This window comes from Astyanax mexicanus, chromosome 22, assembly GCF_023375975.1.
Source record: "Astyanax mexicanus isolate ESR-SI-001 chromosome 22, AstMex3_surface, whole genome shotgun sequence".
In the NCBI taxonomy this organism is placed as follows: domain Eukaryota; kingdom Metazoa; phylum Chordata; class Actinopteri; order Characiformes; family Acestrorhamphidae; genus Astyanax; species Astyanax mexicanus.
In genome coordinates this window covers 28481620-28499425 of record NC_064429.1, presented here as the reverse complement: position 1 = coordinate 28499425, position 17806 = coordinate 28481620, and the positions used below count along the sequence as shown (strand labels likewise).

The 17806-nt window shown below is 38.5% G+C and overlaps 1 protein-coding gene and 1 long non-coding RNA gene across 5 annotated transcripts in view; both read right to left on the bottom strand.

Annotated features, from left to right (window-relative positions):
• Window positions 1–17806, bottom strand: part of LOC125786990 (uncharacterized) — a 234285-nt gene that overhangs the window by 74567 nt on the left and 141912 nt on the right. The window lies entirely within an intron of this gene.
• Window positions 1–17806, bottom strand: part of grin1b (glutamate receptor, ionotropic, N-methyl D-aspartate 1b) — a 43811-nt gene that overhangs the window by 24703 nt on the left and 1302 nt on the right. For 2 of the 4 annotated variants that reach the window (XM_007230488.4, XM_007230490.4), the window contains exons 2-7: window positions 11017–11151; window positions 8403–8579; window positions 4003–4065; window positions 3111–3208; window positions 1026–1147; window positions 87–261 (exon numbers count right to left, since the gene is read on the bottom strand). In XM_007230488.4, the coding sequence (XP_007230550.1) occupies window positions 87–261; window positions 1026–1147; window positions 3111–3208; window positions 4003–4065; window positions 8403–8579; window positions 11017–11151 (770 nt within the window). The remainder of the gene's footprint in view (window positions 1–86; window positions 262–1025; window positions 1148–3110; window positions 3209–4002; window positions 4066–8402; window positions 8580–11016; window positions 11152–17806) is intronic. The other 2 variants (XM_022667629.2, XM_049470699.1) reach the window with 1 other exon arrangement.

Genomic DNA, 17806 nt, shown 5'->3' with positions numbered 1-17806 from the left:
TGGTAATGCATGAGAAGCGGATGAATGGTGGTAGCAGAGCGGTAGTTGCGTTGGTAAGTGCGATAGTGCGAACTCTCTGGCCTCACCGTTTGAAGAGCGGGCCAGTCTTCCAGATGTTTGTATTGCCCACGCAGCCTCGAGGAGGCTCTGTGATATTCTCCTTCTCAAAGAGCTCCTGGATGGACTGGGCCACCACTGCCACTGCATCGTAGATGTGCGCGGACTCATTCTTGCCATTGATTAGCTGGAGGCCGAGCAAGCCTGCCCAGTTGACAACATTACATGGTGTTGGGCAATGTTTCACAAACTTCACAAAAGATTCTCTCAGTCCAACACAACAGTCAAACAGTCGTTACATTACAAAGAAAAATAAGATTGAGACGTGCACAGAGAGTTATCAATAACCAATAGTGCCTGAGGGCAGACAGGAGGGACATCGTAAGTCATGGGCGGAGGTATGGGGTTGGGGGGTTAAGGACAGGGTGAGCACTGAAAGCACACTGATGTGAAGATTACATGGATGTGCGTAAAGAAGCCGGGACAGAAAGAAATTGCGGTTGTAGCTTACCATCGTATTCACACTTCAATGTGGAGGTAGCAAAGCGCCACATATAAATAAACTCATGACCAGCCAAACCGTAAAAATGTACGCGCATTCAAACCAATATGGATTACCACAACTCTCTATTGCATCAATTGTAGTCTACTGAAAGAAAGGACACACACTTAAAAGATGAAACAAATTAAACGTTAGACATAGAGCACACAGTACAGAAAGATGAGCAGAAAGATCACAGTGTTTAAAACCTTTAAACATCTAGATGTTTAAACGTTTAAACACCCAAGTACACCACAGACACTGAGTCGCCGATGTGGATTGCAAACTGTAATCATAGAAAAAGCGCTAAGGCCAACACGTCCAATCTGTTACACAGTCTGTGCGAGAGCGAGAGAGATAGACAGAAAGAGAGATAGACAGAGAGAAAAAAGAGGGATAAAAAATGGAGTGGAGGAAAAGTACATACCATCTGGAGCTTCACTCAGTGCTTTACCAGACATCTCCCTTTCTCCGACCAGCCACACGTAGCCAGAGCCTGTCATATTGAGCTGGCGCGCTGCTTTGTAAATGGCTGCGGCCTCGTCTTCGCTGTGATTGGATAGAGCTTGTTAGTGCTGGCATCGTGCAGAGAAAAGCCTCCAATGTCAAGCTGATTGCTAGGCTAAAAATGGCAATAGCAACTCCTCACACACAGTCTGACATTTGGTGAGCCTCTACTATTGATCCTTTGCCTACAAAATGTTGTACGTAGGATGTAGGGCACTATCACTGAATAACCTCTATAATCAGTGGTAATTCCCAACGCTAGTAAATATTGTAAATACATACTGACACTTGGTGCACAAATAGTAAAAGCAATGTTTTTTAGTTTTAAAGGATCAAATTTGAGGCTCTACACCAGAGGAATTAAAATTTGGACCATGAACCCAGTTTACAGTACTGGACTTTGGCCTTGATGGAAGTTAATTCAACAAATAAAGTAACTTATTGGACATTTAGGGTCTTATCTTATGCTGTAATGACCATTGCTATCTTACATTCCACCAAGTTTACCAGTAATTTTATGCCTTGGGTCAGAATTGTTTAAAACAGGATCTAATCTGTTTACATTGAATACGAATTTTACTGAAAAGATCAATGAAGTGCATGTTAATGCCAAGAGTAAACAGGCTCCCTTTCTATTTTAAAGCACTGTTACCAATTAAGACTCTGCTTGGAAATCTGTTCTTCTTTAAAATGGAGACTGACTGGGAGCCTTTATATAAATTTACACCTGGTCACTTCATGTCACTAGTATCTGGATTGTACCTTCATAAGATTTTAACCACATGCATTTACACTTTGTAGTCAAAAAAGTTCTAAACCTTAATCAGATTAGTATCTGTTTTTACACTTGTATTATGTGGTTTAGCCTAATTCAGAAATAATTCTGATACCAACCAGGTATAAACAAGGTCTTACAGCAGCTCCAACGTAACAGCACACAGACACATTGTATATTCATACATACTCTTAAAAATGAAGAGTTTTTGACAGGTTTGAATTGTTTATGGTTGCATTTAGCGCCTTGATTTTTAAGAGTATGAAAGTCAACTATAGCCCTATCCAGACGGTATTAATTTTTCAGGGGGACGTCTGTGAAAAATATTTCACACTTCTACTCAGTGATAAAACTCTTGCATCCGGACTGCAATTGAAAAAAGAGCAGGACCAGTGATTTATTTGTATTTCTCGGTCACATGACATTCGCATTCAGTAGCTCCTCCATTTCCACTCGCTGTTGTGTTTTTAACATGGATCTCAGTGGAAACGCGTGCACAAATTGTAATTATGGTGCATAGCATTGAACAAATAGCTATTTTATTAAATGCGAGGTGACTAAACTCAGAGATGTGCGTCCGGACGGGACTAAAATTACTGGACGACCACGGACTTCAGCGAAAAACAGTAGGTAATTCATATAATTTTCTCAGGGGACGTCTGAGAAAAACACATACATGGTCGTTCCGGACAGGAATAAAATCACAGAGGACCCCCCCATAAAAGAGAAAATTACTCCAGGACCCCCTGAGAAACTAATCCCATTCAGATAGGGCTTATGTCATAATACAAAACATACATAAAATACATAAACAAATAATTAATAAACAGAAAAAAAATATCTCTGCAGTTATGAAAAACCTTGCATCTCATGTTTCACTTTTTGGCATAATGTGAATCTGGCAGTGATTGTTTACACTGCCTCAAATTGACGATGAACTGGTTAAAAATGCTTCCAAATGACTTGGAATAAATATAATTTTACACTGACTTGCATTTAAAGTTGAGAACAATTTTCTTCCTCCCAGAGATACAAGGTTTTTGTGTATCAGGAACAATATTTTATGCATGCATTCAAATTCCAGACAGTGTAAAAGAGCACCAGAGCTTTCACAAAACATCCACATTGGCAGGCCTAGTTAGTAATTCAGCTCTGCTGCTCTGGTACGGTTTCATTTACTCCACGCGCTGGTGTTTATATTGCTTTAGTCCACAGGGTGGATGAGCTCACCTGGCAGACAGGATGATGACTCTGGCCTCCAGGTCCTTGGCCTCCTGGAGCAGAGCAGTCAGATTTGTGTCTTGGCTGAACAGGAGCACTTTCTCTGCCTGGGATTAGGACACAACATTAGCCGAGTGGTTGACTCACCGCCACCCTGAACCATGCTCAGTTCAGCGCTCTCGCTGCTATTTTCTTTTCTTTTTTTTCTCTTTTTTTTCTTTTTTTTGAAAGGGATCGGGAAAAATGGAATAAAAAAATAGTTTCCGTGACAATCTGCGTAACATGACAAAAAAAGGTAAGCTTGGAGGAGCAAAAAAGTTCTGCATTTTTGTCAGCATGCAAACTGAAGGGAAACAAGACTCCAAGGAAGAGCGTGCATGTTAGAGGAAGAGGGAGAAGAAGATTGATGCAACTGGAAAGCAAAAACCGGGTGGAGGAAAGGGAGCAGGGTGGTGGTGGTGGCTTCTTTCCCAAAGGAAAAAGTAAAAAAAAAAAAGGCAGAAATGCTGCAGAAAGGTGGGAGTAACATCTGGATCTGTGCCTGTCCCACACGACCAGATCTCCACGCACTGTGTCAAAAGAATAGACTTGCAAATCTTGCTGGCTTCAGTACATGCATTTCGTTACACAAAAATAAAAAAGTGGGAGGTAAAAGGGGGCGATTCTTTTGTTGAAATTATATACGTTCTAAAATAAAAAAATAAAATAAACCCATTCTCGATTGAAATCATAAAAAGAACCCAAACATAAATAGACGTGCTAGCAGGATAAGGAATCTCTGGAATCTGTTTTGGTGATTTTTTTTTCTTTTTTTTTTTTTTTTTTCTTTTTTTTTGGACTGGCTTCTAGTTGCTACGTTCAGATAACTGTTGGGCGGCGTGCATTGACCATGCAAATATACCTTGGGTCCTCGCTTGTTGTCATAGGACAGTTGGTCGAGGTTTTCATAGTTCCTGTTTTTACTCTGATGAATAATGTGCACAGAGAAAATATGCAGACACAGAAGAATATTATAAACAGGTATAAATGGTGTGCAGTAAAGCATTCCAACAAATCTCCACTTTTCTGCTTCAAATTGGGAAACTGTAACCCTGGGGCTTGCAAAAAGATCAAGACAACAGAATGGACAACTCTAGCCAATCCTTCATTCCACCAGGCATGTTGAACATGCTATAAGCTGATATTTTGCTTGATTTTGCCAGAGCCCTCCCAAACCAAACCCACCCACTACTAGAGGTGTATATAGATCTCGATCTATCGAAGTATTGCTATACTACGTTTTGCAATACCATATAAATCCTAGAAACACAGTATCAATATTGACTAATAGTTCACATGTAAAGATTGGTGGCAGACAGTGGTTCATATTGTGTTGTGTTTAAACCCTGACCATTAGATGGCAGTGTTGTACTCTGCTTTTAGATTTTGATTTGATCTGCTGGGATTAAAAAGTACAGTTATGTTTTTTAAAGTATTAAAAAGTAAACCGTTTTTCTAAAATTTTATGATTTGCCTTGCTTGAAGTATTGCAATATATTGCCATATAATTAATATTGAATCATAATTCCTGTATTGTGAATTATCTCCTATTGTCAGGGCTACATGGACACTTGAATTCCTTAAAAATATGGGAAAGCAGCTACATAATTAATAAGAAACTAATAAAGACATTTTAAATAAATATTTGCGAAGCAACACTGGAATTGTGCATTATTGAGCTACAAAATCAGTGGTGTCTATACAGGGGCAATTATTGTTTTACAGCCATTGTCAAACTAATTGCAGCAAAAATTTTTGCACCCTGAGGTTACGAAGTTATGAATTTCAGCGCTTTTTAGAAGGAAGATAAAGGTTACTAGGAATGATAAATTCTAAGATAAATATGGACAAATCTTAGTCCTATTTAATGAGCTACATGACCATTGCATAGTATCTTCGTATTCAAGGCAAGCTGTTTAAACAGCAGTAGTATGTGGATGAGTGTTGACCTGTTGGATCAGCGCAACTGTTGAAGTGTGCAACTGAATAGGGCAATTCTTGGTCCTGTTTACAGATTTTTGTAATGGAAAAGTATCTGTGTCTTCAAGGAAAAAGTATGTGGATGAGCACTGTCCTGTTAAAATAGTACATGGTATATTATCTGTGTCTTTTTGCTTTGTGTTTATTCAAACTAAACAGCTTGTTTATTATTTATTTGTGAAGTATGTGGGATTGCAGGAAGTGCAGATGGGAGCGGGACAGTTGCTGCTGGTTTTTAGTGGGAGTGGTTGGGAACAGGATAGAAAAATCTGTCCCACACAGACCTCTATTTGGCAATGCACAGCCCTACCCCCTCCAATTATGGTACTTCATGCCAAATTACCGTATTGTGAATCATCATTTTGCCTCATTTCACCTTCAGGTAAAACTTGAATAAAAAAACGGACAGCAAAGATAGACACTTCTGCACTTTTGGGAGTCCCCTGGTTTCATACTCTTAATAATATATAATCATGTGCAGCCTATTTAGTTGGGATGCATTTTTAAAAAGCACTTCTGTTTATTAATAGCCCCTGCAAGGCTAAATGAACAGTAATAATGGTGCAGGTGCCAGTGGCTGCATCCGTCTCCACGTCTAGAAGCTGCATCACCACAGCCCTTCAAGCATAACTTATCACCGCTGTGGGATCTGCGAAAACGAGACATATGGCCCAAACTAGAGAGAAAATTCAGAGTGCTTCATCAAGATAAACCACATTTTTCAGTTGCAAGGATAATATATTCCACATTTCATGGCTTGACTCAGTCTCTCTGTCACAACTGTCCCCAATGAGTCAGCTTGTTTCATTCCTTGCAAAGTAAATGGAAGATTTCGAAGCTGGAAATCAGTGTCCACATATTTAGAGCTGCAGTCGTGCCGTCTGTCTGCTGCATTTAATCTCCACTTTATCCTCAGAAGAGACTATACAGTACAGGGGGATATATGTGTGCAAAGGCATGATGTACAGTATATTGAGTTAGAACACTGACTATTAATAAAATCTGTCATCATACTATGATATTTTACCTTAATCATTGTCCTTTAAAAGGTTCATGTCTGGCCTCATGCCATGCTCTTACTAACACAAAAATGATGAAGCCTTTTTTTAGCTATTCTTTTAGGTGACATACTGCTGGAACACAGCCACCCCATTTGTGGTTCGAAGCTGTGATCAATTTCAAGCTGTGTTACACTGTTTAAGTGCCAAGACGCCAATTGCTTTGGGTTTAAAAGGCCATTAAACAAGAAAACGATGAGTAATAATAATAATGACGCTAGAGCTTTCCTCACAAATGTATAACTTAGAAAATTAAACATCCTTTTAAATATTTATTTTTTCATTAAGAAATAGGCATATCAATATTTGATCTTCATTCATTCATATATATAATTGCATCAAGTTTGCATGATTTTTTTTTTATTATAGCAAGTGAATAACATAAAAAAATCATTTTACCCCATTTGTTGGTGTTTCCCCATTTAGATGTTTCCTATATCCATCTACAGGTCTCTTACATTAACTGTATGAAAGTATATTAGACTTATATTTGAGGGGTTTCTAAAATGCACAGCCTATTTCAAATCACAGCTGTTAAAGGTATTAAGAGATGGATGAGCTTTGACTTGGTCACTAAAGAAATCTCAGTTTCTATAGTTTGGACCATCCTTTGATGGATCTACTGGAATTTTTGGGGTCTGTCATGTTGCATGGCCATGTCTTCCTGCTGTATTTAGGCAATGTGTATTCAGAATCCTTCAGCAGTCATTAAACATTTTCTGAAATATTATTTGCTAATATTATTGTTCAGATGCAAGACTTTTATTACTGAGATGACGAGTAAAATGTGCATTTTTTACAGATGCCCTCTCAAGAGATAAACAAAACCAATCTCAATAGAGCTTAGTGATAAAACTTTACCCTTTTTTCCACTGCAAGTTTTAAGCCACTGAATCAAATAGTATTACCTGTAGGTAGCTGACAAATGTAGATGGGAAAAATGCTTTAAACGTTTTAGAAGTCATATGGACTTCTCCTTTTGTTTTTTGTTGATTGATTTTATTTATTTATTTTTTTTATGTAGTAGTAACAATGTGTTTTTATTCTTGGGCTAAACTTGCTAGAACGTGTCCTGGACATGTTGATATATTACCAATGATTTTAAGACACTTCTTTAGTTCGATTTGTTTAGTTATATTCCCTCAATTTCTTTTTATTGTTCAATAAAATAGTTCTATTTTTTTTTCCTTCAAATGAAGCAAAAACGCATATTACGAACCTAATTGCACTTTAATGCAATTTACATGATCGCACACGAAAACAGATCAATACATTTCTAATAATCATAACTCCACATCATTTGTATTGTAAAATAAAGTGAAGACCTCGACTCAATCATGGCCCAGTCTGAGCCGTGTAAAGATCCAACAGTAAAAGCAGACAGCCTGCTCTCTGTTTTACGAGGCTTTGGCTTCCCTGATGGGTCTTTTTTCAGAACAGAGGGAGATTGCAGCGTTTAAAATGAGCAGGCCTTGAGGCTGCCGTTGCTGCAAATGACATTACAATGACAATGAGGTTACTCCAAATATATTCAGGGGGGGCTTACAAATATATTCAACCTGTTTCTAAAACAGGAGGCTACTAGAGCACCAACCAGGACTGCAGACTTGAAATGAGTGGGCGATATCATGAAAAAATGTCCGCAATCATTCCCACTGTGGCGGTGCAATTTAAACTAGGAATGAGCTCACTGGGTAATTCATTCTCTGGCTGAAAGGCAGCAGACATCAGCCTTAGTTTTGTTTTGGATTTTTTTTTCCACAGATTGAGGGAAGGTTTGGACACAAATCCCTCCCTCCCACACACACACACACAACACCCACAGATCTCTCTAGCCCTCCATGTGCTGTAATTAAATACCCGTGTGTCCCTGCCATTGATTTTTTTGCATAGCCCCAGGTTAAGTCCCTCATTTTGCTCCTGTTCGTGGATCGAGAGACACGTAGGAGAACTCTGACTATGGCAAAAAGCAATGTGAGATGAGTAGAAAAAGTACAAAGTTTTGCAGATAAAAAACCACTTAAGACGCTGTTGATGCCTCTGGCATAAATAATGTTAGCCAATGGAAAGAAATGTGTTTACACAACAGAAAAGGAAACAGTTAACGTACATTGAGAGGACCTCTGAGGTGCTGATTACAGATACACGTTGACACATATACACAAACCTGCACACACTCTGCTCACGCTCACGTACACATACAGTGTGGCTACCCGCATCTCACCTTCGTCTCCCTCTCCTCCAGGAGGGTCTCCAGCCTCTTCTGGGCCGCCCGGCCCTCGTGGTCATCACTGACAATCAGGATGATGTGGTTCCAGCGGAACTCGCGCATCATGTCGAACCACACCTGGGCCTGGTGGGAGTATGGAGGCACTGTGCGCAGGAATGAGAGATGGATACTCTGCAAATAAACGAAAGAAAGAAGAACAGAAACACGGGTTACTCTCAAGAGGCGCGAGAGAAACCCCGCAGGCTGTAACAGTCTAGAGCTTTTTAATTACTTTAACTGTAATTAATTCACCGGCAACTCCAGACACCTCCTTGTGCTCTGACTACACCTCACATGGGAAAACATCCATCATAGTACTGTATTGTACACTGTTTCCAGACACACCTTCTAGTAATTATTAAATTCATATACAGTACCTACACGAAGGTGCACCCCTTACTGATGCACCTTGGGTTATACATAATTCATGTCTATAGAAAAACACACCATAAGTGGAAAGGAGTACTTTAGCTAATGAGGTCACCATAAAATTTTAGAACACAAGCTGTTTTTTTATTTTCTCATCTTAGCAATGACTTTATTACTGCACTTCACCTGTCAGACCTCTAATTCTTCTCTTCACTGCTGAAACTGAGACTGAGTCCAGTGTTAAACTGGGCTAAAGGGCTTCATCTGTATTTTCTCTAATTTTCTGTAATTTTCTCTCTTTTATTTTTAAATAGTTACACAGTTCTCTATTTTTCGTGTACGTTTCAAATCATTATGATGAAAGCGTATGATGTGAATGTGCTGTATATGTTAATGATGCAGTAGTACTACTTACTAGATGTAAGCTGTTAAACAGTGATTTTTTTTACTATAATTAAATACTACAATTTTATTTTCTTTTTTTTCAGTTTTATTTCATTTTTACCTAAAGTCCCTGGCAGCTGACCGCTAAATTTTATACACTGGTCTTTGTATCACTTCTACCAAGTTAGAGTTAGCTAGCTACCAAGGTTACATTATTAAGTTATCTAGCTAGCTACCAAGGTAAAGTTAGCTAGCTAGCTTTCAAAGGTAAGTTAGTTAGTCAGCTAGCTAACTACCAAATTACAGTCAGATAGTTAGCTAGCTAGCTTCCAAAGGTACGTTAGTTAGTTAGCTAGCTAGCTACCAAGGTAAAGTTAGTTAGTTAGTTAGCTAGCTAGCTTTCCAAAGTAAAGTTAGTTAGTTAGTTAATTAGTTAGTTAGTTAGCTAGTTAGCTTTCCAAGGTAAAGTTAGTTAGTTCGTTACTTCGTTAGTTAGCTTTCCAAGGTAAAGTTAGTTAGTTAGCTAAATTTAGTTAGTTAGTTAGCTAGCTAGCTTTCCAAAGTAAAGTTAGTTAGTTAGTTCATTAGTTAGTTAGTTAGCTAGTTAGCTTTCCAAGGTAAAGTTAGTTAGTTCGTTAGTTAGTTAGCTTTCCAAGGTAAAGTTAGTTAGCTAGTTAGCTTTCCAAGGTAAAGTTAGCTAGTTAGTTAGTTAGTTCGTTCATTCGTTTGTATGTTAGCTAGTTAGTTAGCTAGCTAGTTACCAAGGTAAAGTTAGTTAGGTAGCTACACTAGCACTCAGTAATGGCAACTTAACTTATGCGGCTCTAAGTGAACCTTAGCTTGCTAAACTAGCTAACTAAATAACTTAGCCTAGCATCGGTTCCTGAAGGCTGTAGGACAGGTAGTGATTTCTCTTAACGATTTCTTTACAAAAAACTCGACATACTGGACAATTTCACGACATTTGAAGCTCAGAATTAATTGAAATGTATGTCATAATTAGCGTTAAAAACGAACTAAAACTATGCTGGCTAAGCTAGCTAGCATATCCACAACATAACCGTTTTTCCAAAAGTGATTCCTGATTCATGAGGGAATCGTTCCATTGAACCGACTCTTTTGAATCAATCTGTCAAAGCGAGTCAATCCTCTGTTACAGTTTGCAGCATAATCGTAAACTTAATCTTTGAATATTCCCACAGTCTGTAAATTAACAGTGTTACAGCAGCTAATAAAGAGCAAATACTTAACAAACTTAACATGCTTAACATACTTAAAACAAACTAAATATTATAGTTATAGCTAAATATACAGTATCAATATAATCTTTAAATAATAATGACATTAATTGCATATGAAAACATAAGTTTAAACAAAAAACAATATGCATCCATTTACACTGAATATCAAAATTTAACAAACAAACAGCTTTATTATTAGTAGTTTTTGTCAAAAATCTGTGTTTTGTACATTGGTGCTTATATAAACACATAAAATCACATAAACACATAAAATTGTACAAAATAGTTCACCACTGTTATTTTATAAGCTCTAGATGTGACGTTACCCTGCTTACTGTAGTTTATTTGGAAAAATAAAAAAAACAGTAAGACGAAAAGGACTCCCCCCAAGGAAGTATTTTGCAATGACTGCATTTGACATGTAAAACTCTTAGTGGGGCTCATTTAATAAGATAACAGTACTGACAGCTGACAAGGACAGATAGCGTCTGTGACAGGGAGTGCGAGATGGAGGCGGAATTTCAATTGGTGCCCAGCAGCAGCTGCAAGCGCAGAGGCTCCACGCTAACACTCACCTTGTCAGAGTAGATGGACATACGGGTGGTCAGTCCCACCACGGGGATGCGGTAGAATCCAGCCGTGTAGGAAACTGGGGTGGGGGTCAGGTGGTCGTTGGACTGAGGCGGATGACTCACCAAAATGGCATAAACCTGAGGATGGAGAACCAGGGTTAGATGGATGCAGTGGTATCAGTAGTTATGCTGTTTTTTAATAATTTGTCATTTCTTTTCCTGTCTTGCTTTTCTGCCTGGTTCTGTCATTTTCCCAGCCTATTTGTTTTCTTCTCCATGGGCTCTATAAGCACATGGCCCTGTTTTGTTGTTGTCTTGTCTCCACCATAGCTGGGCCCTGTCATCAGTGTTTCACAGTCTAGTTTGTTACCCCGCCCCTTCATTATCTTCCCCGGGTGTTCCCAGTCTCTCAGTGTTTATAGAGCCTCTTAGTTTCAGTGTTTTTTCTGCACTTTTCTGAGTGTTTGATCACAGTTGATGTTCTGTTCTTGTTACATTAGTCTTGTCTTTGTTGTTGAGTTTACTTAGTCTTGTTTATTTGGTTTTACATTATCCTACTATATGGTAAATAGTGCAAACGGTATCATTGAAGTAATTTTTGAGTTGCAGGAGGCACAGTATTTTAATTAAATATATTGTGTGTTTGTATTTACCTCTCTGTGTGGACCGCATGACCTCAGGATGATGAGAAACATTCTGGCACTGCGGGGAAATTTATTATTTTACATGTCTAAAAAAAATTTGTTTACAAGCTTTTTTCCCTCTCGTGTGGACCAGCCAAATGTCCCCGCAATGTCAGACTGCTTTCTCATCATCCTGAGGATATTCGGCTGCTCTGCGTGACGAGTAAAGGCCTGTAAACAAAAGCTTTATTGGAAGCCTCAGCTATATTACACACAGGGACTGCTGTACTGTAGCTACAGTGAATATTAATAAGGTATAAAATGGTTATTTGACTGATGCCATTGGAGAATTACTTAATACTTATTATTATTCTATAGCATATGTTTTATGAGAGAGATTTATGAGAATAAAGAAACATATAGAGAATAAAGGAGCATATAGAAAATCTAAAGAACATTTCCTTGGTTCCTCATTTGGTTCTTTACTAATATAAAGGTTCTTTACATTTCTTTACATCTTTATTAGAAACAAAAAAACAATTCGGTTCTATAAGTGGTTCTATATGGAAACAAAAGTGTTTTTTTCTATGGCATCACTTAAAGAACAATTCAAAGCACCTTTATCTTTAACTGTGTACACATGCTATATACAGTATAATCATTTTTTTTAATTGTTTGTGTACAGTGTACAGTGATATGTAGAACTGGGTTCTGCTAGGAGTGTACGTACACTTTGTGGGTTCTTTAATAAGTAAAAGGTTGCTACAGTACACTACATTGTCAAAAGTATCCGCTCACCTGCATTGCTGCGTTTTGTGATGTGAGGATTTAAGCTGCTCGACCAAAAGCACCTTTGTTTCTACTATTTGATATAATACATGTACATAAATTGTCCATATAATGGACTATTATAATTAAAACATTAATTCATGTAAAACATAACATTCGTCTTGATTGACATGTCAGAGCTTATCAGATATATTAAATTATTAAATGATTTTTATAGACTTCACAAGGACCATATATATGTATGTAAATCAATGTTTCAGTTTTTGATTGGTGGTGTCATTTCCAGCACAGCTACAGAGGCGGAGCCAACTAAGAGGTACTTAACTTTGGAGACTACAAAGGCTTTTGGGAAACATGCATAAAATTGTTTTCCTTAAAGTTACGTCATTCTTAAAGTTGATCGTAAATTGTTAAGATCATTCGTTTTTGGGAAACGCACCCCTAAGTCTATTGCCTGGTAAAGTAATTGTTGACTATGACGGACAACCTGTCATATATGATTCTACAGTATATGATAAAGCATCCTTTTTGGCACTATCTAGAACCTATTTTCACATAGAGTGCAGATAAAGAAACTTGACATGGGTGTACAGGTACTTGCAGAATCTGTAATGTGTAATAACTCTTCAGACCAACTGATGAATCCCTACATTTGTTACTAAATTTAAGGACCCAATTATAGGTTCCTATCAGTTGTGTTGGGGTAAATCCACCAGCAGCAGAAGCATTTGGATACTGTAACACAGTGGCCAATAGAAATAACCAACAAAGACAGGAACGCAAATGATGTGTGAATGTGTAGACCTGTGGGTGTGTGTGTGTGAGTGAGTGAAGAGTGTGTGTGTATGATAATCCGTGGCTGCTGCGTTGGACTCTGTAATCTCTCTCTCTCTCCATCTCAGTGTAATGCTTTCCCTGTGCTCTCTCCGCCAGAACAAAGCAGCTGTTATCCGCGGGGCGACGCCATGTTGGCCTCGTTTTACGTTCTCCATTCAAAGGTGCTGGACTGCTCTATAGTACAGCTGGGGTTTGTTTGACCAACGGCCAATGACAATGGACATATAGTGGCATGATGGACCACTTAGATCCTTAGATCACACACAGCTAAATCCTACCCCAACCTACCAATCAAACACCAATCAATCACATCAACTCATCTCCAGTTAAAGCAGAACCGTTCCTCTTTGGGTTCTGAGTAGTATACTCTATAAAATAGGTTTCAGTCATCAGAGAAAATAATTACTAGCCATGCTTTTGGATAATCTTGTGGTTCTATAGTGGAGACAATGGTTACATATGGCACATATAGAACCACTATATTTCTTTATATATTTATTCTATAGATATTTATACTATATGGATAAAAGTACTGGGACCCCTGCTGAGCAATTGTTTCCAATTAAACCAAGGCTTGGAGTAACTGTCTCTACTGTTGCTGTTTGGATTTGATTGCATTCCAACTCTCCAACTCCAATCCTATTAGGATTTGATAGAGCTTCATGATTTCAGAGCAGTTCCACCTCTTCACAGCTCAGTCAGTAATGGGATGGAATTAAGCATGGTGCCAATAGGTTCATGTTTAACTGAGTCCTATTCTTTTAGCAATATTTCTCTCAAAAAACTAGACTAGCTGTCAGTGTGTGAGTGCATTTGCACATCTGTGTCAGCACCAAATTAAAGCGCAATTAAAGCTGAAGGCATTCATTAGAAGGGGAGTCATTGGGCATACATCTTCATCTCCATGTTCACCAATAAGCAGTAAACACGATGTAACCGCATGCCCTTCATTTATATGGTTGGGCACATGCTTGTAAATGCACGTGTTGAAAGCTGTGCACCAGCACAGTTTTGCGCAGACATTTCCAGTTACAGCTGAATTCACACCTTTAATCCCAGAAAAACGCTCTTATTTTTCTTTTAAAATGCCATTTAAATGCCCGATTCAATGGCCAATTACTGTTGTTTTGCTGTTTTCCTCGGGTTTCGAATGCTTAACTGACTTAGCTCTTGATTGGTCCGGACGCAAGACAGCGTGCGGGTGGGGGTGTTCTGGTGACGTCATGGGCCCTGCATTGTATAATATCGCAATATATATGGTCAAAAAAAGAACATTTGCAATGCAAACCCTAATTCATATTGCAAAAAGCTAATTTCTATAGCTATACTTTTTGAATACTCAGATTATCTAGAGCTATATTTTCTAAGAGTGCAGACCAAAAACAATCACATTGAAGCGCTCCATTTAGTGCTCACCCTGTGCTAAATGACCTTTTGTATATCTGTTGCGTGTTCTAACATAGGGTGTGTTCTTGTAGTCACGAGACGAGCCACGCGGAACGCTAATCGCCTGCATGAACCATAATAATCTCTAAACACACAGCCAGTGGTCTGACACATGGCCGGAAATGGCTCACTGGGTTTTTTCTGGAAGGGAGCTGTAATTGGTGAAGTGGTTTCAATGAGGAGAACAGATTGGATGGCCGGAACGTGTGATTAAATACCAGAGTATGGGCTGTTAAGACAATGTGATTCAGTGATCAGATGGTGTAGATGTGTATCTGTTTGTTTTATACTGTATATACCCTTAGATTTACACTAGGTATATTGAGGAAGGACCCATTTAAATCATCATTTTAGTACTGTATAGAACTATTTTTATACCCTTGAAGAATATTGGGTTATCAAGGCTTTATACACCACCATTGCCTCTACTAAAAAAACTGTTAAACAATCATTTATAGGAGTGTGCATTGTTCAATATACCCTATTTTGTGTCATACAGAACTATTTTCAAAAGATTCTTTAAGGAATCATGTACAACACTTAGGCTGGTAGACCATTTATGCCAAAAGGATCTTCGCTCACCCGCCCATATCATTAATCTCAGGTCCCAATCACTTCCATGGCCACAGGTGTATAATAAAACCGAGCATATAGGCATGACTGCAGACTGCTTCTACAAACATTAGTGAAAGAATGGGTCTCAGGCTCTCAGGAGCTCAGTGAACTCCAGCACTGTGGTACCGTGATAGAATGCAGCACCTGTGCAACAAGTCCAGTCCTAAATTTTCACTACTTATGACTAAATATTCCACAGCCAACTGTCAGTGATATTATATCACAGTGGAAGAGACTGGGAACGACAGCGACTCTGTGCTCTGTCTGTGTAAAATAACAGAGCAGGGTTCAGCAGATGCTGAGGAACATAGTGCACAGAGGAACCAACTTTCACTACAGATCTACAAACTTTATGTAGCTTCAGATTAGATCAAGAACAGTAAAGCATAAAGAGACTCTTGGAATAAAGAGAGTTTCCATGGCCGAGCAGCTTAAATTCTCACATCACAAAACGCAGCAATGCAGGTGAGCGGATACTTTTGACAATGTAGTGTACTGTAGAAACCTTTTACTTATTAAAGAACCCACAAAGTGTACGTACACTCCTAGCAGAACCCAGTTCTATAAACTTTGTACTGAAAAGAGGTTATTTGACCACAGTTATAATCACAGAATCCTTTTTTTTTGGAATGTAGACTCATTTTGAATGATTCTTTACAAAAAAACATAGAAGAACAGGTTCTTCAAACCACCATTTGACCAGGACAATACCAATTTCAACTGGTTATTCTACACAGGATCTTTAAAAAATCATGTACATCAGGTAGACTGTTTCATCTGTTGTATAACCACTTTTTAACATTTAACTGACAAACTTGTCTTATCTAAAGAACCCTTTAAGTGTACACTCCTATCAAAACAGGATTTTATGTAATACTGATAACTAATGATTTCTTAACATAAAAACAGCAATGTTTGTTTAAACTACAACATTGGTCCAACCCATTTTGTGCTATATTGAGCCATTTTACAGTTAAAAAAAACATGTGAGGAACCCTTAAAGATTCACATTTACTGTATATATTATATAGAATGCAATATGAGGGTTTCTGTTATTAGGAACAAATTACAGAATAAATGTACAGGTTTCATTAAAGGGAATTAAATTACTACACTAGAAGCCCAGATGACTTCGACTCAACAGTTCTAGATAACAACTGCAGAAAAACAGTATTAATTTAGGCACACTCCCGTAGTATTTTCACACAACTGGGAGTTGAGTGGACTGGATTGGTTAGGGATGGTCACTGATGGGGCTGAGTGATTAGCGATGGTCTGAAATGGTCAGATATAGATAGGACTGTATGCAGGCAATTAACGGAGTTTTACCTGGCTGGAGATAAAGTTCTCCCAGACAGACAGTTCCATCTATATGTTCTACTGTATGGGTAGAACCCTGAAAGAACCACATGTTAAGCTTGTTTGGAATGTATAAATGTAATAAAAATGTTTTTGAGGAAATTGAACTGCTTCAATCAGAATTAATAGGTAGAGGATGACAACTTCTATCTTATGTATGGGGTTTAATAAAGAATATCCCTGTTTTGTGCAGCATTTTAAAAATGACAGCTCTGTTCTTCAATAGAATTGAATTACTGCACTCTTTTATAGAGGAGAACAACTGTCCTGTTCTAGGTAACAACAGCTGTATACTGATCCGGGTAGCGTGTTTACACTGAATGCTGTGAGCTGAGCAGTCTGGAGTAGTGAGAGATGATCAGGGATGCGGCTGCAGAAAAGTGCAGAACCTACAGGTAGAGATAAATGACTGTCCCGTTCTAGATAATGACACCTGTGTACTTAGATGCACTCCTACAGTGTGCTACAGTGAAAATTACAGCTCTGTTATTGAATTAATTTAAATTTTGCACTAATAACCTACAAGTAGAGGACAATGACTGTCCTGTTCTAGATAACAACATATGTATACTCATTAAGACAGTGTGTTTACACTGAAGGCTCGGAGTTAAGCCACTGGGGTGGTGACGAATGATAAGGAATGGAGCTGCAGAATTGCAAAACCTACAGGTAGAGGACAATGACTGTCCAGTTCTAGATACAACAACTGTGTATGCATCCAGGCAGTGTATTTACAATGAATACTGGAACCTGAGCTGGTCTGGAGTGGTAAGGGATGGGGCTGCAGAACCACAGAATCTACAGGATGATGGAATTAATGTCTGGTTCTAGATAACAACAGCTGTGTACTCAGGTGCACTCCTAGGGTGTGATTACATTAAAAGCTTGATTTTTTTAGCATTGTTATTGAGTGGATTTAACTGTTCCACTCAGAACCTACAAGTAGAGGGCAATGACTATCCTGTTCTAGATAACAACAGCTGTATACTCATCCAGGCAGCGTATTTACACTGAATGCTGGAAGCTGAGCAGTCTGGAGTGGTGAGAGATGGTCAGGGATGGGGCTGCAAAACTGCAGAACCTACAAGTAAAGGACTAATGACTGTCCTGTTCTAGATAACAAC